The sequence below is a fragment of the Aplidium turbinatum genome, chromosome 1 (assembly GCF_918807975.1).
Source record: "Aplidium turbinatum chromosome 1, kaAplTurb1.1, whole genome shotgun sequence".
Classification (NCBI taxonomy): Eukaryota; Metazoa; Chordata; class Ascidiacea; order Aplousobranchia; family Polyclinidae; genus Aplidium; species Aplidium turbinatum.
The window spans coordinates 38,965,189-38,982,614 of record NC_137472.1 but is presented as its reverse complement, the minus strand read 5'-3'; the positions used below and the strand labels follow the sequence as shown (position 1 = coordinate 38,982,614).

Below are 17,426 nucleotides of genomic sequence, written 5' to 3'. Positions count from 1 at the left end.
AGCACGATCACGAAACTCAACCAAATTACAAACACCGCAACATTGACAGGTAACCTGAGACTCAGTGACCGTCTATCCATTAATATCTATACGCACTACGCAGGTATTTTTAGTCACTAACTGAATTACCATGAGCTGGTGTAATTTGCAATTTAAGTAGTAAAGGATGAACGTGAAAAGTTACAATTCTTACTTTGTCAGTCTTGTCCGCTTTCAATTGTCGAACTTTCTCTCCTTGAGCTGCAATTTTGTCGTAAGCTTCCTGCACTTTTGCACTATCGACGGCTGGGGTGCTGTCGTTGGCTTGCGATGCTTTCAAAGTAAAATTTCATAACCACTCAATACGTTAAAACGTTCAATCATAACAGTTACTCTTACCGTTGTCAATTTTTTATCTGCATGTGAAAATAACATCCAAGATTATACATATCAATAGCGCTTACATTGCTTTTTCTGTTTCGAAGATGAACTGTTCTTTCCTTTAGCTTTGTTGTCACCCTTTGCGCCTGACTTGGGCATTTCCTTAGTGTGGCCATCGGGAATGAAGTATAGAATGCATGGCGAGGCCTTGCACGTGTGGATGCTGTAGCGAAAACATGAAGTGAATCATAATCGACTCAAGCGCTGCTACATGCAAGAAGGAGTTAAAAGGCAGTTTTTCAACAGGGTCAGACCTGACCAGTGACCATCACTTCAAAATATAATCAGACGTGCTTCTTAATTTCTTTTTTGCTGTTTTGTTTTTTCTTTTATCAAAAGCTTTCCAAAATTACTAAAAGTAGCCGATTTAAACCACAGTTTCGTTCGTAACTTGGCTAACATCACATCAAAGCAAAGAAACGCCTGTGACGAAGCTATGCAGCAAACTACCCGAAGGTGCGTGTCAAACAATTTGCGATTCCTTGCAGCAGACAACGCGTTACATGAAAACCAAATCAGTATTCTAGGCAAGCTGAAGTAAGGATTACACTATGCTCATGCTCAACAAGTCTATAACAACAGCTCAAATTCACAAATAAATAACCCATGTTTTGATGAACGCAATGTGATGATGGAAGATGTTTACGAACATTTGGTTAAAGGTGATGTAATCCTCCTTCCTCCAAAAAAATACAAGCAATAAAAATAATACTAAACTAAATCAAGAATTAATCTTTTCGCATAACTGTACCGTTATACTGTCCTGTACCATAACCGTACCTTAAACCAGAAAAGCTAATCATACAACAATAAAGCTGCTGTATATACCGATTATTGTATCTCACGAAAGGTGTTGCGCCACCACACGGTTGAAGAAAGCTGGCTAAAAGTCATTAAAAAGCTTCAGTTTAATTGACAATGTGCGTAATTTGTCGTGAAAAACGATACTTTTTTATCAGTACATAGGGTCTTGTCTGGGTATTCAGCAAATAGATTCAAAAATGTCAACCAACAACCACAGCAGCAGAGAAGTACATCAACCTACGAACGTACATGGTCTTGACTAGACATTCAAAGCCTGGATATAGATACCTGGCAATGCATATGCCACTGGGGTGCAATACTACAGCATTTACAAGGACATACTACACTTATTTAAATAACTTGAAATAAATGTGGGAGCTATGTCGAAATAAACTTGATTGATTGATAGATTCAAAACTTTAGAAAAACATTCAAATGAAAAAGTGATTATTAAGCTATTTTTCTGCATACATACAAATTCCACAGCATTTCTCACATTTACTTAAATATATACAGCATTGATTTACAAGGACATACTGTTTAAGGGGCTGCGTAAACCACCAACAAGCGTTACGCTGTAAAATCTATTCTCATAGACAAAAGCATTTTAGTTTAGGTGAAAACAGTTTGCACGGATACAATACGATCTAACTTTCATCAAAACGAAACTAAGCTGCTTAGTGCTTACACTAACATAATAAATAGCCGACGCTAATGCTGCTACATTTACATGACTACATTGTGTAAGTAGTCATGTACAATTGTACATGTCTTTTGCTTATCAGGCATCTCATATTTTTTCTATTGCAAGTTAAACTGACAGCAACTGTCCAGGCAAGTTGTGTTTCAATAATGTAGTTCATGACGTCACGAGAACTATTTTCGTCGTTTTAAAATGAAGCCAACCCTAGTTTCCAACTTCTCACAACTTCTGAAAAATGTTACATTTTTCTACTCTTGACAACAGTTAGGCTTCAGTTACAACTGTTGGTTGTCTCTCGAGCCGTTGCGTCAGACCGCTATGCCAACTTAGAACATTGCGAAATCAGCTGTGGAACTCATACCCTACAGGCAAAGCATGTAAAGTTTTGACTTACATGCAATGACACGCACTAATTCAATGCACAGCGTAACAACACTTTCATCACTCGCTGAGTTGGCAACTGATAAAAATTAAGCAGGCAAAAGTTGCTACTTTTTCTTGCTGGAGAAATCTTTCTATACAACTAAACCACCTCAGCGAGTACAAGTCGACTAGCGGCATTGCAGCGTTCACTTTCTACTGGAATGACACTTGACTCGTTCTCAAGCTTGTGATTACGTAAGCTAGTTACGTTGTGGGAAAAGCCACATCCGCTATCCGTGAGCGTGCGAGATTATACGAAGCATTGCTCGGTAACGGGGAATTCCTTGTTCTGCGTGAATACTCATACTTGTTCCTCAAAATTAGTGAAGCGAAAATTGGTGTGAAATTTTGAATAAAATTACGACAAGGTAGTTGCTGTAATAGGGTCAAGTGTATGATATCTGCAAACTAGTTCAGCAGCAAACGTATCAACCAGTAATTCTACCGTTGTTTTGCATTTACGTGTAAGAAGCACGATTGAAGCAAGAGCGAACTGCCCCAACGGCAGGCTGAAGCAATTGATGACAGACACGAAAAGAAACGAAGTTCCAGTTGGACTCCAGTCCGAGTCAATCGTGCAAAGCTTACAAACCAGCTTGGAACATGACCAGCAATTCTTTTGTCATTGATTCAAACTCTGATGCAATGCACCCCAGCTAACATATATCTAAAAAACTATCTGTCAACGGATTTTTTGAGCGCTCTCAATAAAAATGAAAAAAAAAACTAATAATTTTATTTTTTCAGCAAAACTTTCTAATATTAAAGACAATAAGAACCACAGGACTATACAACTTTCAGGACCATTTAAAGCAGTGGTTCTCAACGGGGGCGGTACCGCCCCCCAGGGGGCGTTTTGACTTTGTAGGGGGGCGGTATGATTACTTCGGCTTAAGGGGGGGCGTTTTGATTATTAGGTGGCATTCTGGTTGAACCCATCTACCGCCCAGCGTAACGATTTCATCAAAGAGCTTCTATCTTCGTGGTAGCATTTCCTACCTCATATCTGGTAGAAAAGGGATTCAGCTGTGTTGTTCTGCTACTATGCTACATACCAAACTGCGAAACCCACTTGACATATCCATAAGAGGTGATCTTCGAATGTTTCTCACTGACTTTACACCAGATGTGAAGAAACTGGCACTTTCTCACCAAGTCCAAGGTTCACACTGACTACCAGTAGGCCTATACTGTTTTCATGCTCGCAAATATGTATTTGCTTTTATCAAATATAGTTACTAGTCTCTAAAACCCTTAGTCCTTACAGCCTGTTTCACCCTAAAAAAGGGACCTTCAAAAGGTCCTTATTCTAATAGAAATATACAGTAATTCTATTTGAATAAGGACCTTCTGATGATCCCTCTTTTAAGGCAAAACAGGCTGTAAGGGTTTGGTTATAGAGACTGGTAACTACCCTATATTATCATTATCATAATCCATCGTCGGTTTGTTCCCCACTAGTGGGGGTGGCCGATTTAGATAATATTTTGGAGCATAGATTTTCCAGCCGGATGCCCTTCCTGACGCTAACCACAGTTATTGGCGGTGGGCCTAGCCTTTACTTAAAAAAGTATTTCCTGCAAGGCAGCAGGATTTCTAACAAGTTTTAGCCAATTAATTTGATTAATTTAATGTAATTCGCTCTGCTTGGCTTTTTGCATGGCATTAAGCACTTTTGTAGTATTAATACTATTTATTCTTTTATATTCACTTTTCGCAATTAATCGTTTTTGTTGGGGGGCGGTAACATTTTTCCAGTTCATGAAGGGGGCGTTGGGCCAAAAAAGGTTGAGAAACACTGATTTGAAGCAACCTTTCATAACTTCATGATTCTTGGAAAAGTTTAAATGAAAATTTATTTATATTTTCTTGTACGCATAAGTTACCGGTACATATGACGTTGGTAGTCTTCAGCAGCACAATTTCACGGCGTCATATTGACCACATGCATTTGTGTCACATACGTGCTATGAATAAACGAAACGCCTAAATTTACAGACCACACGATCTTGCAGTAGCACAGCCCCTACCTTGGAGGAGAATAGGCTCGGTCACAACGATAAAAACCTTTCCGTTGCAACTGGATTATGTCGCCTGATTTTAGGGTTGCCAGACAAGGGTCTCCGATCATCGCGGTTTCTTTCTACAGGAAAAACATTGTTTTGCAAAATGCAGTAACTGTATTTCTCAGCTTCATACAAGTTTGTTAAACCTCACACGAAACTAAAACATAGTGTGATTGTGATACGTTTAAACGCAGTTGCATATTATGATAAGGTTGTGAACCGCTGAGAGATGCCATTGTTCCAACCTGATTGATTGACATCTCGAAAATGTTCTCTATTGCACTTGAAGCAATTGGCGGATGAACGTAACAACTTTCGGTCCAAAACCACAAGCGGGGTTTGATTTTCAGGGTGATTAAGTTCTTTCAAATTCTTGTTCATTGGCCCAATTCGAGCGGTGGCATTAGCCGGTCAAAACTTTTTCTCTTTTTCAACAATATTAACTTATTTACGTCATTTCAATATCAGGTGACTTTGAAAGAATGCAAAAAAAGAAAAATTTAAGCTCGTCACAAAAAGAAATCCACTTAAGAACTTCAAGTGAGATAACTTCATTATGACAATGAATAAATCACCTTAAAGAACAAGAACATCAACTTACTCTTGTGTTTTCGTTGATAAAATTTTTGAAGTTGTCATCCTTGGATAAAACAGGCTTTGTAATCAAATGGTCAAAGAAAACGCAAAGAGTTGGTATGGGAGGCGCCCTGTTGGTGTCTGCTAACCAGGTGACTTTCTGAGTTTTCTTGTAGTCTTTGTTATCCAGATTCAATTTCGCTTCTACGGACACAATCTGCGAACAGTGAAAATAAGATGCCGCAGTCGCACATTATCAACAACAAAAAATGGAATCAAATCTCTGCCAAGCTGACCTTTCCGTCGTTGTCTTTAGTGATGTTGGTGATTGTCAGGTTTCCCCAGTTGACAAAAGTGACGTCTGTACCAACAGCAAACGATTCCGCGTCTTCTCGTTCGATCAATATGTTCGGTCCATACCATACTGGTTTCTTACCCACAGATGGATTCTAAGAAAACGTAGGTCCTAAATTAGGAAGCGACGTTCGGCTTACAGACGAATCAAGGGAATTTTTAACAATCGGGAAAGAAAGCCACAACCACAAACAATGAATTGACTGATACAGTTGACAATTTGGCCATCAACAGAGTACAGATCTGCGTAATCAAGCACGCGACACTAAACACGACATTCTTTTTCAGCTACCAAACTTATTGATACACAGGGGGTACTGGGAGACAACAAACCTTCGGGTGCTTGTCTGCATCGGCGTGCACTTCCTTGGCGTCCACGACATGTACAGGGACGGCTGAGGAGCTGATCAGGGCTGTGTACCGGGGGGCAATGGGATCAATTACCTGAATAGAGGTTCAAGAATAAATATGAGACTAAAAGAATGATTATCCGAAGCTAAACAATCATACTTTAAGAAAATTACAGTATATGTCATCACCATGTCCACTCAGGTAGACATATCTATTATCTATATGATAATTTTATAATAAATAATCGACTAACTTACTTCTTATTTATATCCGCCACTATTTACTCTGTTTATGTCGACAACAGTTCCATTATCTTTCTAATGAACGCGCCTATGAAATCAATACCAGTTCCCTCGGGAAGGTCTACACGGGCAAAGCAATCAATCAAAAACGCGTCTATGGTCACAAGACATTACCGAGCCATGCTGAAGAGTTGTCCAAAACAATAATATATAGTGAGTTAGTCACCGCGTCGACAAATGCAACGTGTTCGTTTCCAGCCTACCTTTTTGTTAAAGGCCCAAATTTTGTCCCATTCCATTGTAACGATGGCTCTGGACGAACCTTGTGCAACGATGAAGTTCTTCAACCCCTCAACTGTCATGCCACGTCGCAACACACCTCGCACTGTCGGAAATCGAGCATCATCCCTGAATGCATTGACATCATTGAGTAAAGCGTTTGACAATGAGAAGTAAAATTAAAAGGAATTAAAAAACTGCAATTTAATCATACAAACTTCTCGGCTATACCGATCACGAAGATGACATTTTGTAAGTTTGTGCAGCCAATAACCAAAGCGAGCAATAATCTAGGCCCATATTGTCCGACTACAGTAAATCTTCACAAGAATGCCTGCAGTGTTGCGTTGAGTCAACAGGTCGCAACAGTGTAACAGGAGGTGGCGATAGTGTAACAGGGGGTCGCAGCAGCAACAGGAGCAATAATCTGGACCCGTATTGTCCGACTACAGTAAACGTTCACAAGAATGCCTTCAGTGTTGCGTTAATACTCACCATCCGTCCACGAGACCATTTTCAACAAACCACGTTAGCTTTCGCTTGCTGAGGACAGTGTTCTGAAGATTGAGTCGACTAAAAAAAGATATAATTGAAATAAAACTGTTCCTCTATCAAATGTTTAAGTTTAATTTGTGCCAATACTTGAAGTGATTGAAAAGCAGGAAATGAAAAACTGTACTTTCAGTTCCTCTTTAAAATGCCTAACCGTAGAAAACTAGCAGCATCGGGTGTGGCAAGGTACCTGTACTCCCAAATGTACGGTCTTCTGATTTTCAACTTGTCGATAAACCAATAATACTGGTCATCTCGATCGTGGTACTCTGTCGTCCGCAAAGCATGAGTGACGCCTTCGACGCTATCAACGATGGGACAAGCGAAATCATACGTGGGGTACACCCTGTTGGTACAAAGCAGGTGTTTGTACTGACTTTAAGAAATATATCTACAGTGAGTGCTGAAATACATAAGGTTCAAAAGTACAACGCCTTCTATTTGGTTACATCATCGAACAATTGAAATTACGTTTAAGTAAACACCAGTAACAATATTTCCAGATAAAACGAATGCTTAAATTTCTGCACTGGCAGCTTTCACTCGATACGCGTCAATGAACAAAGTTATTTAAAGGATTTTCAGTGCAATGAAGACACGTATGTTAGCTACATACTTGTATTTGTGGCCGGTCTTGACATGAGGTTCGTCTTTGCATCTGTACATGACGGGATCTCGAAGGCAGCCATTGTCAGATTTCGCGTCGATCTTGGCTCGAATACAGCAAGACTTTCCATAATCAGTTCCAGCAATCATCTCATTCCACATTCTCAAATTCTTTTCGACAGCTTGAAGAAGAAAAAACGCAAGTAATCATAGCCATTAGCTATGCCTTACATTTAATTGACAATGTATTTTACACTACTTGGGTGTTTAGTACTACAGCATTTAATGTATAAGACTTGATGTGACACAGCATTTTTTAATGTAAACGTTTCTTCTTTTTAAAGCTACCCACAAGCGACGAAATATAAACACCATTGACGCTTCTGAGAGAAAAACCATTTTCAGTTTAACGTAGCCGTAACTCACACGCTAACTTACGTAGTGTACTGTGTAAGTTGCGAGTCTATGCTTTTAAAGGTTTTCAATGTGATGAACAGACTTACAGTTGTTCCTGTGGCTAGACTCTTGCTTGCTTTCTCGCTCAGATCTCATCTGCTCGGCTCCAGTGTCGTCAGCATAGGCGTCACCTGACCGGATCAGATCCCCACACGAATTCATGATCCGTTCAAAGTGATCAGATGTACAGGAAAATATGTCCGGCTTCAAACCAAGCATCGCAATGTCTTCCAATATCACCTTTAAAAAAAAGTTAACTTTATGCCAATCAGGCTAAACATGGCCAACTGTGTTATGAGGCTAACAGCTGCAAACTCTCAACTTTCAATGGTTAGAACATATAAAACTATGTGTATCTGTCACTAACCACTTTCAGACCACACAGCTTTTACTGACATATCATGTTAGTGAACTGCAGGCACGGACGTCATTCTTCATAGTTGGCATCACATATGTTGCTTCAGTGTTACCTGTGCATTATTTTGAACTGTCTATTTAACATTTAAATGGTCATGTCAAACTGTCTGTGCAACAAACACTTTGACTAAAAAAACGCCGATGCTTCTTGCCTATTTATTTGCATTTACAATTTATTAAAAGACAATCAAACAATCTCTCTCTCTCTCTCTTACAATTGAAACTATTTTCAAACTTGTATAATCCAGGATAAAAACATTTCGCATGGATACTTTACAATTCATCTACTCTATATTATTACAAAAGAAAAGTTAGCGTTGAAATAGACAGTCCAAATAAAAATGTTTTTGCATTTAAAAATAATGGAATATCACTTTTAATGATAAATCTATCTTAAAACCCTAAAATCAATATTCAATACTCTATTGTTTATAAAATATAAATGTTTTAATTATTTTGTATTTTGATTGCAATCTTTTTTCGTGTAGTTTAACTTTATTTAAACGCTTTTATCAAATCACCAGGACAGATACATAGCCTACTGTAAAAGAGTAGGAAACCAAACCAAGAATATTTTTAAAATCGCAATATAATAATGCATAAGCCATTGCGTGTTTACAATAATAGTACGATGCACTGCACAGACCCTCACTGCGGTTCCACGGTGAGACGACATGACCATTGACCACTAATGAGATATTCTATGCATTTACCTTTTCAAAATTTTCTTTCTCTTTGGCGGGATTGGTATCATCAAAGCGCATCACCAGCTTTCCTTTGAACGTAATCTTAAAAACAAGTCGAATATGAACGCGATGCACATTCATGAGCAATTATACGAATGAGATATTGCCACAGAATGAGTGTGAGATTGTGAGTCTATGACAAGCAACGTTATTGGCTGCTAAGCCGAAGCAGACACGGCGTCGAAAGTATCTTGGTTAAAACAACCGAACAACCTAACTTAGAACAAAAGTCAACCACCAGTCCACGGTTATATCATATTTTATTATTCGTCATTGGTGTGTCCGAGACAAAATACGATAACCCCTTACTAGCAACGACAAGCAATTTTTACCAGTGCGCCAATAAATGGAAAGAGACAAATCCTTGAAGAGTTTGAAATAGTTGTTGGTGTAGAAAGGTTCATGTTTGTAACTACATAAGCTACGAACCGGCGGTTAGTGAAATCTTATGAGTGAAATCTCAAAGTACGGATCTAATACGCAACACCAACACAAATGACCTGGTAAAACTGGTTGAGAAGTGCTGCCTTGGCATGCCCAACATGAAGATAACCACTGGCTTCAGGAGGAAAACGTGTGACAACATTGCCTTCACTCGCACCGGGAAGTTCCACAAATTTTCCTTCGTCTTTTTGTTTTCCACTGCCGGTATTGTTCTCCTTTCCTCGTACCTGTACGCAATTGAACTTTAGGAAGTATACTGTATATATAAAGAATAACTTATGCTGGTAAGTAAATGGAAATTTGTTGACATGTGTCAACATTCATAAGTGATGCACTTTGTAATAAGCTCAGTCAGCAGCGGTTTAAAATGACAGGCATTGCACATGAAACAAATTAAAATACGATTCAAACAATGATAAGAGCTTAAAGAACTTCCAAAGCTCTAAATGAAACACTAGAATTGATTTTAAATAAATGCAAAAATAGAACTAACCGTTGGTAGTTTAGAACTGACGGTTTTAAACTGATCCTGATCTTCCAAGAAGTTGTACCAGCGATGAACATTTGCATAGGACTTCTTAGCCTCACCATCAGAAAAAGCTTTCAGCCACTTTTTGCAATCTAACACATTAATTCAATTATTGGTACATTTTTTTGATGAATTTTTTACAAATGAAACAAAAATCAAGACTTTCAGAAGCTGCTGTTTTGATGTACGATGGTTGTGAGCCTGGTTTTTTAGCAATGCTTAACACTAAAACAAAAAGTAGCACATTTGAAGCTACAAACACCTTGTGTATCCTTGTCTGCCATCACTTTATAGAAACTGAAAGAATTGCAGACTTCAAAAGGATTAACCACCAGAGTGCCTTTTATAACGAGTGCAAGTTACCACTCTACTGTCTCAGGGTTAGGGTATGTAAAGTCCACATTTCCAGTGAGTCAGAAAACAGTTCAACGCTGGATGACGTGTTGTTTGAGAATCATAACAAGCAACCAAACAAACAATAAACTAAAAACCATTGACTGAGTACGATAACACTGAGGATTGCTTTGGTTTTTTAATGTACAGGGTGACCCAAAAAGATTCGTACCCATGAAAATTTTAATTGTGACTTTGATTGAAGTTATTTATTTCAAATTACAACCACACATTATTCAGTTTATGGAAGACCATAGTTTTAGCTCTTTCCGTCAATTTTTAGCCAATTTATGGCTTTCCCAAGATGTGTTCCAAATGTGAAAAAATCGAATAAAACATGGGTACGAATCTTTTTGGGTCACCCTGTATATGTATGTAACGTTTAACAAATATATTTTAGAGAAATAAAACAAAGTAACTTCAGCGGGTTTAACATGATGTATTACATAGTACACAAAGATATTTTAATAGTTCTATCATGTCATCATGTGTTGATTTTGCCGGAATGGCCCGTTTCGGTGAGTTCGATTCGGTGAGTCTGATCCCTTAACGGGGAATTTTTTAATTTTTTTTTTTTAAATTATTGGGTACCGTAGCCTAATTATCATTGCCGTTTTAGGGTTAGGGGTTTGGGGTTAGGGTTAGAGGTTAGGAACTCACCGAATCGGACTCACCGAATAGTAGCAGACCCTGATTTTGCAACCAAAACCAATCAACCTATTTGAGCCACATTTTAAATTCAATCTAAAATGATGTCATGGTACCAAACTATCGTTTTTCTTTTCTGTTAATGGTCAGCAAGACTACTTTTATTTCAAAACAGCAAAATGTTTTGAAAATAAAACTGTTGACATGCCGCTGTTGTAAAGAGTAACTGAGCTTTCATACAACTCTGAGCATATTTGGATATGTCCAATGATATATTTCTACATTACATATAAGATCGTATGTATTACTTCAATAATCATCTTTTGCAACTAAGTTTATATAAATTTTGAAAAATTTTTGTCTTACTTCTTAATGAGCCCCAAACAGCAATATCTGCTAAACTAATGGCATTGCCAACTAAGAATGTCCTCATTCCTAGTGCAGAATTGAGAGACTTCAATGCTGAAGCAAATTTTCCATTTTTTTCATTTTGAACAACACCGGACAAGGCAAAGCTAATCCAATGATCAATTTCAGTTGCAGACAATACACCATTTCCCATCAACTTCAAACTACTCTCATTTGAGTTTGAAACAAGTCGAGCAAGATGGCGAGCGACCTGCAAATCTCCACATAGCTTCACACTGAAAAATATGAAATTGCACACCATTGACTTCAATATTCACTTTCATACAAAAAATGCTAAAACATAATTATGCATTAAGAAATGAACATTGAACAATTTGTTGATTTAACAACAAAGTGATGCAAGTCAAATTTACAAATTTTGATTTACATTTGGCAAAATTTCAACACAACAATTGTGATTTTGTCACATACTATGCATCAAACCCTTAAACTGCTACCGTACTGTACTGTAGTATATACCTTTGCAGTGACAATGATGTTTCCTTAGAATTGCATAAATTTACTTTAAGAATATCTTTGCCATATTCCAAAACCAGCATCACACCTGCAAATAACAAGTAAACACCATTTCAATAAGTTAATACAGGCAAGCCTACAATTTTGTTCAGGACTAAATCAACAGCATACAGTCGACTCTGCTTAGTTCGGACACTTTGGTTCCTCTCACTTTTGGCGAAATCAAGAGGAAAATCAATTGTTTGTTTCATGGTATATATGCGTAAAGGCAGACAATGCATTTAAAATACCGTTCTGTTGCATAATAAATGAATTGCAGCTGAGCTATACTGCAGTAATTGGCACCGATCGCATAAAACACACAAGAATTATACCTTCTGGTTAGATGTATTGTACAGTATTTTGATACCAAGCGATTCAACAAACATATATATTACTGTGTAACACACACACATAGGGTTGAAATAGTACAGTAATTCTTCAAATACTGTGTCCTGTGTCCGAATTAAGCGGAGAATTGTCCGAATTAACAGGAGTTTTTAGGCAGTGGCTATTTGACCAGCGCCGGTCTTTGAATCTGAAACACTATTTAACCGGTCTTGACGTCACTATATAGGCACTTTTTTTTCTTTTTCTCTTTCAAAGCAAAAGACGAGAAGCGCCTATATAAGTACTAAATCCACCAATTTTATTCAACTTGATCCGTGGCGCGTATGATATTTCTCCAGTTGCTATTCCAGAAGAAATGAGTTTGATACTACCTGAAAGCGTTCCTTTTTTTTATTTTTTTTTTTAAACTAAATTTTGACCCAAAGTGCATTTTTTTAATCAATTTTTAATTTGAGTTACCTACAGCCCTATTTTTTATGTCTTTTCAAATGTGAGTAATAAAGTTTTAAAGTGTTTTTAATTTGAATTTGAGATTTTCTCTGGGTACGGTAATTTTCCGTTTGTCATAAGAGGATGTGACCGTGTTTGCCGAGCGAGGCATAACATATATATACCATTACCATTTTTTTAAAAGAAGCATTGTATATACCTAATTTGTTTAGAGCAAAAATGTAATGCGTTGTTCGGCAAACACGGTCACATCCTCTTATGACGAACGAAAAATTACCGTATCAGAGAAAATCTCAAATTCCAGCAAGTTAAAAAATCTATAACTTTATTACTCACATTTGAAAAGACATAAAAAATAGGGCTGTAGGCAACTCAAATTAAAAATTGACTAAAAAAATGCACTTCGGGTCAAAATTTAGTTTAAAAAAAAATACATAATAATAAAACGCTTCCGGGTAGTATCGAACTCATTCCCTCTGGAATAGCAACTGGAGAAATATCATACGCGCCACGGATCGAGTTGAATAAGTTGTCGAATTTAGGACTTATATAGGCACTTCTCGTCTTTTGTTTTGAAAGAGAAAAAAAAAGTGCCTAATTAGTGACGTCATGACCGGTTAAATAGTGTTTCAGATTCAAAGACCGGCGCCGGTCAAATATCCACTGCCTAGTTTTTACGTGCAATTTTTACTTTTATTCCGTTCCCGAGCATTTTGGCCGAATAAAGCGGTTGTCCGGGTTATCCGGTGTCCGAATTAAGAGGAGTCGACTGTACTTACTGAGCGAGGTGATCTCAAAAGTCTTTCTCCAACTTCTTTTAAAAGAAACTTTAAAAACTACCTTCTTGATTTAAACGACACTGTTGAATAATAACTGTTTTGTCTATATAATTACATTATTCTATTCTATTTGCTCATCTCTTTGGTATATATATATATGTTGCTTTTTATCTTTTTTTACTGATTAAAATTGTCGATTAATATCTCTTAAACTCCACTCACAATTAATTCATTCAGCAGCATGGTAAACCTGCTTAGTTTGTTTGCTTTTTTTTTTTTTTTTTCTTTTTTGCATAATGAAAACATGTGTATCTGTATCACCAAATGCTTGATTTTTTGTATATGTGTTTGTGTATTTACTGTATACGTATATGTTATTTAGGCCTACATCACCTAGCTTGAGGTGGCTGCTGACTAGATGACCGTTTGGTCTTTTCGCAGTCTCCTCGTCATATGACACACAACCAATTATTGTATACTTTGTATTCTTTTCATGTTTGTGTTTGTGACAAATAAATGAACTGACTGACTGACTACTAGTTTCGTTTTAAGTTTATTTCTCAACTGCACGATTGCATGCTTATATATTTATTTTCAAATATTATGATTGGGTAATGGGTAACTAATATTTTTGTAAGGTCTACCATATTACTAAATGTTTTGTTATTATTCTTTGAAAATAAGAAACTTAATACAAAATGTAGGGTAAAAATGGTTAGAGATGATAAAAAAGGTTTCCTTATATTCGATTTTTTAACCTATCTGAAACAATTTGATCAATTTTTACGCAACAATACTTTTTAACAAGCAATATACAAATGATGAAAATATAATTTAAAGATTAAACACCATAAAATTGAAATAGTGCTACAATGATTGGAAAGCTTTTCAACTTCTTTTAAAAACCCAACATTTTGTTATCAAAAGTATCATAGCCAAAGCCCTGTGAATAAAGACTAGTCAATGGCTAACACAGCAGTGATGATAACACAATCGAATAGCAGTTGAACTTACATGTTGGAAATTCACCATGGTTGACATTGACGCATAGCATGGTTTTTGTATTGGCAAACAAGCTATAATTAACGTTTTTAACAAGGTTGACAACAAATAAAAAATGCAACACAAAAAAAGTATTTGTTTTAAAAAACTTTATTTTTATACGAGTTTACTAATGTCCAAGCCAGTTGTTTCAAGGTTTGAGTTACGACCGTGGCCTACAAGGTTTGAGTTATGACGGTGAACGAGCTACGGTCATAACCCAAATTAGGGTTGCTAGCTTCGGTGAGTCACCAAGCAGGTCTAAGAAATATGTCACACTGTGTCAGTAAGTCACATTGAGTTTTTTAAACTTATGTCTGAAATTTTAAACATTTCACTTTTTGCATAGATTAGCTCCGCAAGGAATTCCCCACGACTGGCTGAAAAACGATGATTGGTGGCAGGAAAACCATCTGGTTGTAAAAACCCTGCTACATTTTACCATTATGACAAACTTCAGGCTAGAAATCCATCAATTGAGAAAAGGCTGTCCAAAGTATGCATCGTACAAAAAAACAAAGTGAAAATACAATTTTAACCAAACTTGAAATCAATTTTAACCAAACTTTTTCAAATCACACTGGCTGGCCTGACCTAGGTCTACCGTAACGTAAATGATGAAATCATGGAAATAATGCGCAACCAGAGTTGCCAGACTGAAATTTGAAAAAAAGGCCAAACTCAACAAGAAAAAAGGCCAAATTGAGGCCAAATAGGTAGAAAAAAGGCCAAAAATAAGCCAAACTTAAACAAGATAAAATAAGCATTGTAATCAGGGTTGTCAGATTGTGAAAAGGTCTTAATGCCAAAATAATACAAGAAAAATCCGGTGGAAAATTTTCTTAGGAGGTGTAGGCCTAGCGCCTGCGGTCTTTTTTCATGTTTGCTTTAGCCCTTTGACGCACATAAGGTACTGGAAATAAATTTTCAGTCAACCATTGTATTATTATGGTTAGTGGTGTTGTTTAAGAGGACTTTTGAAGAAATTTAAAAAAAGTTATGTGTAGTAAGAGAAATAATGTATGGCACGTATGTGTGCCATTGTGCCTCAAGGGTAAAGATTTTGTCTATTTTCTTAGCACCAGCCTGAGTTGCCAAAATGGCAACAGAAACGGTAGAATTGTTCTATGGTTTTCAACAGCAGCCTGATAACCAATGCAAGGTTTTGCAGATCACATTGATTTAATCACAAACAATGAAATAGACAAACAACGCATCACAAAGACACTGAAAACACAGATAAAAAGTGTGGAATCCAAATGAAATCTGCAAAGTATAATTTTGAAAACTAGCAAGAACACTCAACACAACATTTGACTGATTAAAAATTAGGCAACCTTTAAGTTTTGTGCAAATATTATTACCATGCATTGTAGAGACCTAGGAAACTGACTTCAAGACCTTGAACCATCTGGTTCACTAACATAAAGTAAGAGAATGGACACAGCAAATACAGTATTCTGAGGTAAAAACAATCACTGCAGATTGAAATAAAGGTGTACAAATCATTAGAGGATCTATAGCCACCTGAATCAATGTAAAATGATGATGAATTTAGGATGCAATTCCCGAGATATTGATAAAAATTGTTCATTGGTTTTAAAATCACATCATACAACATGCATACTGTACTACAAAGATTTGTGGTATGCATTGAAACAGTCTCTGTCTTTCACATAGCATAGATGATTACAACATTCCAAACATTGGTTGTTGGTCCAATTGTATGTTTTCCGGGTAGTGCACAACTTGCATCGCTTTCTCCTGTCTTCCATCTTTTCCATTGTATGGTTCATATCAACTGATGCCATGGAGAAAATTCTTTTGGAGGTTATGATAGATGCGACTGCTCGTTTCCTGTTTGTAAATGTTCCAATCATACTCCTAGCAACAAGGCGTCGAAATGTTTTAGAGTCAAGCTCATATATCAGGATTTTCATCACATAGTTTGTTGTAAATAACAAATGCACTATTTACAGCAATGTCCATTAAGTCAAACACAATTCGCAAGTAGTATTTGATTCTAGACTTGTGATCAAATTGGTTAGTCACTTTTTTTTGATACATTATACCTACGCCACTCATGTGCTGATTGTAATGCTTCACAACATCTGGACAGGCAACAGGTTGTTTCGAGCTTGATTCCTTTTTCTTTTCACTTCACCCAATGGAATAGCTGTCAAAAAGTTTGATACAAAGTTGATGGCTTTGTTGTCCATCCACTTCACAAAGTATACAAGATTTTCAGCTTGAAAACAAGCAACATCTCCTCTCTTCATGCTCTAATTGCTCTTGTCAGCAGGGACTTGTGATTTTGACAAATGCTTCCTATTGGATCTCACTGTGCCAGTTCTGAAAACATTTCTCTGTTGGAAAGGGCATCCTGCAGTCCGCAAATAACACACGATTGACAGCGACTTCACTCAAATGGAAAACTTTTTGCCTTTTAGCTATATTATTATTTTGAAATACTTAATTTGCACTAACAAAACATGAAAATAAGCTCAATATCAGGTTACTTTGCAATATGTTTTCATTTTGAATTCCTATACTAAACAGATTTTCTTCACACATTGCAAACATTACCAGACTTTCTCACAAAGGTTCACATAAACTTGTGTAGCAATTTTTACCCTTGAAGTACAATGGCACATATGTGTGCCACACACAAATAGTTAGCCTCACAACCAGTAAACCTTAGTTTCCAACTTAAGTAATGGTAAAATGGTGTCCTAGACACTCTAAAGTGTACTCTGAATAAATATTATGATGAATTAAGAATTATAAACTAATAAAAATAAGTTCCAAACATGCCTCTGAAGCAATAGTTAAATTAGGCAAAACAATTTTAAGGCCTATCTGAAGAAATTAA

General features: G+C 36.8%; 1 protein-coding gene across 1 annotated transcript in view; it reads right to left on the bottom strand.

Moving 5' to 3' along the window:
- The window catches only part of LOC145778511 (bifunctional glutamate/proline--tRNA ligase-like), a 36,102-nt gene extending 21,517 nt beyond the window's left edge, over positions 1–14,585 (bottom strand). Inside the window, exons 1-17 of the mRNA XM_082590009.1 lie at positions 14,528–14,585; positions 11,898–11,982; positions 11,376–11,653; positions 9,933–10,060; positions 9,496–9,666; positions 8,963–9,037; positions 7,880–8,072; positions 7,387–7,558; positions 6,961–7,116; positions 6,714–6,791; positions 6,203–6,347; positions 5,680–5,790; positions 5,289–5,441; positions 5,018–5,209; positions 4,381–4,493; positions 444–583; positions 194–312 (exon numbers count right to left, since the gene is read on the bottom strand). Coding sequence (XP_082446135.1) covers positions 194–312; positions 444–583; positions 4,381–4,493; positions 5,018–5,209; positions 5,289–5,441; positions 5,680–5,790; positions 6,203–6,347; positions 6,714–6,791; positions 6,961–7,116; positions 7,387–7,558; positions 7,880–8,072; positions 8,963–9,037; positions 9,496–9,666; positions 9,933–10,060; positions 11,376–11,653; positions 11,898–11,982; positions 14,528–14,567 — 2,349 coding nt within the window. The 5' untranslated portion in view covers positions 14,568–14,585. The remainder of the gene's footprint in view (positions 1–193; positions 313–443; positions 584–4,380; positions 4,494–5,017; positions 5,210–5,288; positions 5,442–5,679; positions 5,791–6,202; positions 6,348–6,713; positions 6,792–6,960; positions 7,117–7,386; positions 7,559–7,879; positions 8,073–8,962; positions 9,038–9,495; positions 9,667–9,932; positions 10,061–11,375; positions 11,654–11,897; positions 11,983–14,527) is intronic.
- Between the last annotated feature and the right edge of the window lie 2,841 nt (positions 14,586–17,426).